The 7,008-nt window shown below is 43.2% G+C and overlaps 1 protein-coding gene across 1 annotated transcript; it reads right to left on the bottom strand.

Moving 5' to 3' along the window:
• Positions 1-5,538: 5,538 nt before the first annotated feature.
• LOC144251011 (olfactory receptor 2C3-like) lies at positions 5,539-6,555 on the bottom strand. The gene has a single exon (XM_077794147.1). It carries the CDS (start codon positions 6,553-6,555, stop codon positions 5,539-5,541), a length of 1,017 nt encoding a protein of 338 aa, XP_077650273.1.
• Between the last annotated feature and the right edge of the window lie 453 nt (positions 6,556-7,008).

The following is a 7,008-nucleotide window of genomic DNA, read 5'->3' as shown; positions in this document are numbered from 1 at the left end:
ATTTAGCTTCATATACTGGTCTCAAGTTCCATCCATTTTGAAAATGACATAATTTCATTTTTCTTTATGACTAAATAAAACTCCATTGTCTGTGTATGCTGCATTTTCTTTATCCATTCATCCACTGATGGACATGGAGGCTGGATCCAGAGTTTGGTTACTATGAATTGTGCTGTGTTAAACATGGGTATGCACAGATTGCTACATACAGAATGCTGACTTTAATTCTTTAGGATAGATACTGAGCTGTGGAATGGCTGGTTACATTGTGGCTCTGCTGCTACTCTTTGGAGAAGGCTCCATACTTCAATAGTGGATTTCAATAGTGGTTGTCCTAATTTACAACCCCCAACAGTGTAGAAGTGTTCTTTTTCCCCCACATCCTCTCCAGCATTATTATTTATTATCATTTGTCTTCTTGATCACTGACATTCTGACTGGTGTGAGATCAAATCTCAGTGTAGTTTTGATCTGCATTTCCCTAATTGCTAATGATGTTGAATATTTTTCATATATCTATTGGCCATTGGTTCTTCTTCTTTTAAGAAATGTCTGCTTAGTTCATTTGACCATTTATTAATTGGGTTATTTGGTCTTTTTTTGTTTGTTTGTTTTTGGTGCTGTTTTGAGTTCTTTACATATTTTAGATACTAATTCTCTATTTGAAGAGTAGCTAGCAAAGATTTGTTCACATTCTGTGTGTTCTCTTTTCACATTTCTAATTGCTTTTTTTTTTTAGCTGTGCAGAGCCCTTTGATTTGACGACATACCACTAATTAACTGTTGGAATTATTTCTTGAGATTTAGAGGTCCTATTGAGAAATTAATTACCAGTGCCTCTATGTTGGAACATTGACCCTTCATTTTATTTTAGCAGTTTCATAGCTTCTGAAATGATTCCTAGGTCTTTGATCCATTTTGAGTTGATTTTTGCAGAGGGAGAGATTAGGGTCTAGTCTCATTCTAAATATGGATAAGCAGTTTTTCCAGCATCATTTGTTAAAGAGGCTATCTCTTCTCCAGTGTATGGTCTGGGAAACTTTTCAGGGATCAGATGATGTTATTTGTGCAAGTTTGTCTCCTTGTCTTCTGTTCTGTTCCACTGGTCTGTGTGTCTGTTTTCAGGCCAGTGCCCTGCATTTTTTGCTGTTTCGCTCTGCAGTATAATTTGAAGTTAGGCATTGTGATCCTCAGGCATTGCTTTCTTTCTTTCTTCTTTTTCCCCTTAGAATTTCTTTGGCTTTTCTGGGTCTTTTAATTCTCAAAATGAATTTGAGAACTTTTTTTCCTAGTTCTGTGAAGAATGTCATTGGTATTTTTGAATCTGTATATTGCTTTTTATTAGTTTGGTCATTTTAACATTATTCATATTGCCTGTCCATGAAATGGGAGGTCTTTCCATTTTCTCATGTCTTTGTCAATATCTTTCTTTAGTGTAATAGTTTTTATAGTAGAGGGCTTTCACCTCTTTGGTTATATTTGGTCTTAGGTATTTATTTTTTAAAGGCTATTGTGAATGGAATTGTTTCCCTGATATCTTTCTTAGCAGATCCACAGTGGTATATGGGAAAGCTATTGATTTTTGTATATTGATTTTGGAACCTGCTACCTTGGTGAGTCTATTAGTTCTAGCAGATTTCCTAGGTACAAGATCATTTCACCTGCAAACAGTGAATATTTGACTTCTTGCTTTCTTGTTTTTATTCCTCTCATTTCCTCCTCTTGCATAATTGCTGTGGCTAGAATTTTTACTGCTATATTAAATAGAAGTGGTGAAAGTGGACATTCTTGTTCCTGATTTTAGAGGAAGTGGCTTGAGTTTTTCTCCATTCACGTGATTTTATCTTGGGTTTTTCATATAAAGCCTTCATGATATTGAGGTAGGGTCTTGCTAGCCCCAATTCTTTAGTGTTTTTATCATGATTGGGTGCTGAATTTTGTCAAAGATTTCCTCTGTATCTGTTGAGATGAACTAAGTAATTTTTGTCAGTATTTGTCTTTATGTGATAAATTTATCAATTTGCATGTGTAAAGCAGTCCTTGCAACCCTGCTAAAACCAATTTAACCATGATGTACAGTCTTCTTTTTTTTTAAAGAGAGAGAGAGAGAGAGAGAGAGAGAGAGAATTTTAATATTTACTTTTTAGTTCTCGGTGGACACAACATCTTTGTATGTGGTGCTGAGGATCGAACCCAGGCCGCACATGCCAGGCGAGCGCGCTACCACTTGAGCCACATCCCCAGCCCCATGATGTACAGTCTTCTTAATACGTTGAATATAATTTGTTACTACTTTTAAAGGATTTGCATCTAAGTTTGTCAGGGATATTGGTCTGTAGTTTTCTTTCCTTGATATGTCCTTATCTGGTTTTGGTATGAGTATGATTATGACTTCATAGGGTGAATCTGGAAATATTCCATCCCTTTCTGGTTCATGGAATAATTTGGGGGAGCATTTGCATTAGTTCTTTTGTAAAGGTTTAGTAGAATTCAGCTGAGCATCCATTTGGTCCTGGGCTTTTCTTTGTTGGAAGGCCTTTTGTTACAGCTTCTTTCTCATTGCTAGTTATTGGTCTGCTTAGGTTTTCTATATCTTCATGATTCAATTTTGGCAGGTCACATGTATCCATTTCTTCTAGGATTTTGTTACTGAAATACATGTTTTCAAAATGATCCTCAGGATTTCTATGATGTCTGTAGTGATTTCTCCTTTCTCATCTCTAATGTCGTTCATTTGAGGTCATCTCTCTTTTTATTTGGTTAGTTTGGCTAAGGGCTTATCAATTTGTTTATCTTTTCAAAGACCAACTGTTTTTGATCCTTTGCATTTTCTTTTTAAATTCTCAGTTTCATTGATTTTAGTTCTGATCGTAATTATTTCTTTCCTTCCACTGGTTTTGGAATTTGTTTGTTCTTGTTTTTCAAGGACCTGGAGATACATCATTGTGTTATTTATTTGGGATCTTTCTGATTTTCTTATGTAGGCACTCATAGCCATAAGCCTTCCTAATAGAATCACCTTGTTATTATTTCAGAGGTTTGATCCAAACAATTTTGAAATTTCTCCCCTTATTTCTTCTATCACCCAATCATTATTCAAAGCTGTATTGTTCAATTTCCATGTGTTTATGTAGTTTCTGTGGGTTTTTTTTTTCTGATTTATAATGTGATTCCTTTATGATCCAATAAGATGCAAGGAATATCAATCTTTTGAATTTTTAAAAGTTGCTTTGTGACCTAAAATATGGTCTATTGTGGAGAAGGATCCATAAGCCACTGAGAAGAAAGTGTATTTGGCTCTTGTTGGATTAAATAGTCTGTAAATGTCTGTTAAGCCTATTTAATTTATAATATTTTTCAGGTCCAAACAGTCTTCACTGAGTTTATGCTGAGATGAGCCACCTATTGGTACCAAGTAGAGCTGAAGTTTGAAGGTCATTACTTTGTGTGTGGAGGAAGGTGAACTCTCTCTCATCTGGATTTAGTTCAGCAGCAGTCTCTCCTCCTTGTGAACTTGTGGTGTCCCTGCAGATTCCCAGCACCTCACAGAATAGGGAGGAAACATATAATAGCCACAAACAATGCAAGAAATAAACAGCATTAAAACAAATGCACAGTCCTTACTATGATACCCACAACACTAATAACAAGAGACAGGAAAGGTGGGGTCAGCAATTGCCAACAGCAAGAAGTCAATAACCATGATCTAGATGCCAGCCACGTGGTTCATGCTGGGAGAGCTGCAGCAGCATGAACAGGGCAGGAGTTATGCAGACCAAATGTTCTAAAAGGTGCTGAAACTACAGCTCATTGTAAAAGAATGGGATAGAAAGGTAGGAGAAAGTTTAGAATGCTCAAACTGAATGGAAAGAATGGAAAGAATGCACAAGAGAAGTATCCAGCAATGGTTATAAGAAGGAGGAGAAAAAACAGAGTACAAAAAGTAAATGGAAAGAGAGAGCAAGAGAAATTGGCTGTTAGTGGGAGAAGAAAGCAGGGGAAGAGAAACAAACAAAACAAAACAAAGGAAAACCAAAATAAACAAGCAAAACTTTTTACCCTGAAGAGACAACATGGGGAAAAAGGATTGTCATAAAAATTCTGAAGATGAGAAAAGGGAAACAAATATGTAGGTGTATAGACCCAGGAACCAATCGGCATAGCAATAACAATAAAAAAAAAAGGGAAGAAAGAAAAAGAAAAAAAGGAAGAAGAAAAAGAAAAAAGGAAGAAGGAAAAAGATTCTTCATGAAAGTAAAAAACATTGGCTCCACTTGGCTGCATTGAGGTGTCCAAACCGTCGTCATCCCAGTGGCTCAGGAGAATGAGGCAGGAGGATGCAAGTTCAAGGCCAGCCTCAGCAACTAAGTGGGACCTTGTCTCAAAATAAAAAGGGCTGGGGATGTGGTTCAGTGGTTAGGTGCCTCTGGGTTCAATCCCCAGTACTGGGAAAAAAAAGGTGGAAGTTTGCTGCATATGCCTGAGTGTCTTCTCCAGTTTTCTTGAGCTATGTACTGGGGCTGGGGTGGGGTGGGGCTTGGACTGGTGACCTCTTCCTCTTTCTGTCACTTACTGAGCTGCAGCTAGAGGGGCCTGAAAGTGAGGCTGGTTAGAACATCTCTGAGCCTCCCATCTCACCATGATAAGGTGGGATGGGGTGGGAAGGGTTGTCAGCTGGATTCTTTCGCACAGACCAGATCCATGTACTGCAGGATGGGCTTTGAAAGAGTCCCAGGAGGAGGCTCCAGCAGCTGGAGCTTGGGGACACTCAGGCCCTGAGGGCTGTGCTGGGTGGAGGCTGCCCTGGAGAGATGAGATCAACACGCTCTGGCTCTGGACAGAGGCTGATCTCTGCTGGGGGTCTGCACCTCAGGAGCCTCCCAGGAGGAGGACTCCTCTCCACACATCCTGGAGTGCACAGCAGGGCACGTCCCTCTACCCCACCACAAGGGGGTGCTGAGGCTCCACTACAGAGGTAGGACCACATCCTTGGCCCTCAGCTACAGGACTCACCCCAAGGGCCTCTCTCCTCCCTGAAGCAGGGGTTGGGATGGCACGTCCCCACCCGGACCCACCTCTCTGAAGCCATCTAGGGCTCACCAAGATTGTCCTTGTCAGCAGAAACAGATTAGTTGGAGGGGGCTTCCTGTGAATAACAGAAGAAACCCCTGAGACCATCCCCACAAGAAAGTTAGTAGGTGTTAAGGAGATCACGCTGGGACGAGGGACAAGAAAAATAGGTGGTTCTTATAAAACCCCAAAGCATTGGAGGTAAAAGTGTAAGCACACCTGTGGACTGACAAAGCCAGACTTCAGACCCAGGTCACACCCCAGAGCTTGGCAACCATCTAGCCTTCATTAGGTTATCAATGTCCACTCACTGAGTCACTGAAAGCACCCTCAAAGGCAGACATAATTACAAACAATGAACAGTGCAGCAGTAACAACACAGACGTGAAACACTCGTGCATATCAGTGTCCACAGGATGGGATGCCAGTCATCACACGCATACACAGAGCATATGTAACTCTTCATGGTCATGATCGGCACACTCCCAGCAGGGCTCCAGCGCAGAATCTGAGCGCATTCTTCACGTCCCTGTTCCTCAGCGTGTAGATGAGGGGGTTCAGCATGGGGGTGGCCATGGTGTAGAAGAGAGCTATGAACTTGCCCTGCTCGTGGGAGCTGCTCTTGGCTGGCTGCAGGTACATGAAGAGGATGCTCCCATAGAGCAAGGACACAATGGCCAGTTGGGAGGAGCAGGTGCTGAATGCTCTTCTCCGCCCTTCTGCTGACCGGATCTTCAACACAGCCTGGGCAATGTGTCCGTAGGACACCAGGATAAGGCCCAGCGGTAAGACCACAAAGATGAAGCTAGCAACGTACATCTCGACTTCGTTGAGCCTGGTGTCCACACAGGCCAGTTGCATAATGAGAGGCATCTCACAAAAGAAGTGGTTGATGCGATTGTGCCCACAAAGAGGCAGGAGCATGGTGAGCGTGGAGTCGACCATGCTGGTGGTCAGGCCCCCAAACCAGGAGGCAAAGGCCAGGCCAAGGCAAAGCTGTGGGTGCATGATGACAGTGTAGTGGAGGGGCTTACAGATGGCAGCATAGCGGTCATAGGACATGACAGCCAGGAGGACACACTCGGTGGCCCCTAGCCAGTGGGATACATAGAACTGCACCACACACCCTCCATAGCTTATGGTTTTCTGTGGTCCCCAGAGGTTGACCAGCAGTTGTGGGACAATGCTTGTGGTGAAGCTAATGTCCAGGAAGGACAGGTTGGCAAGAAAGAAGTACATGGGCGTGTGGAGGCGCACGTCCACACGGGTGACCAGAATGATGGTGGCATTGCCCAGGATAGACACCACATAGCACACCAAGACCACCATGAAGAGGATGGGCGCCAGTGAGGGGTGAGCAGAGAAGCCCAGGAGCACAAACATGGCAGGAGAACTTCCATTGGTCATTTCCAGCCTCTGATGCCCAGAGGGTGGGGCCAAAAGGCCACCCATGCTGGGGGCACAGGACATGATGCAGGAAGCCATCTCACCACTTAGGAGCCAGCCTGCTCCCCGAGCTCTCAGAATGCTCCTGGATGGCTTTGCGTGGTCTTCCTGAGGCAGAGAGTCTGAGTGAGAGGCCTGGACAGGCATGGCCCAGGGAGATGTGGAGGTTCATGCATGACATTAGCACTGGTTCCAGTGGAAAGGTCACTTGTGCCAGCAGCATCTGGCCTGTGCCTGAGTGTGCAGTGACACGGGGGTGTAGCACCAGGCAGAGGGTGGTGTTCCATGTGACGAACTGCAGGGCAGGAGTCAAATCAGAGTCCTGCCAATCACACAACCAGCTTTGTCCATGACATCTCCAGACTCACCCCTCCTTGCCACGCAGGGTCCTACCTCCTGGCCTTCCTGTGGCCATTTTCCACCTGAGGTTTGATCTGATATCCTAACTTGTCTCCATGCTTCCTTTCCAAGTTTTCCCTCAAAACCAAGCAG

Source organism: Urocitellus parryii, chromosome Y (genome assembly GCF_045843805.1).
Source record: "Urocitellus parryii isolate mUroPar1 chromosome Y, mUroPar1.hap1, whole genome shotgun sequence".
In the NCBI taxonomy this organism is placed as follows: domain Eukaryota; kingdom Metazoa; phylum Chordata; class Mammalia; order Rodentia; family Sciuridae; genus Urocitellus; species Urocitellus parryii.
Note: the sequence above shows the minus strand (reverse complement) of the source record. Positions and strands in the feature narration are given on the sequence as shown.

What these genes read in the sequence shown, in the direction of transcription:
- LOC144251011 (XM_077794147.1), bottom strand. Translation starts at nt 6,555, where the DNA reads ATGGCTTCCTGCATCATGTCCTGTGCCCCCAGCATGGGTGGCCTTTTG.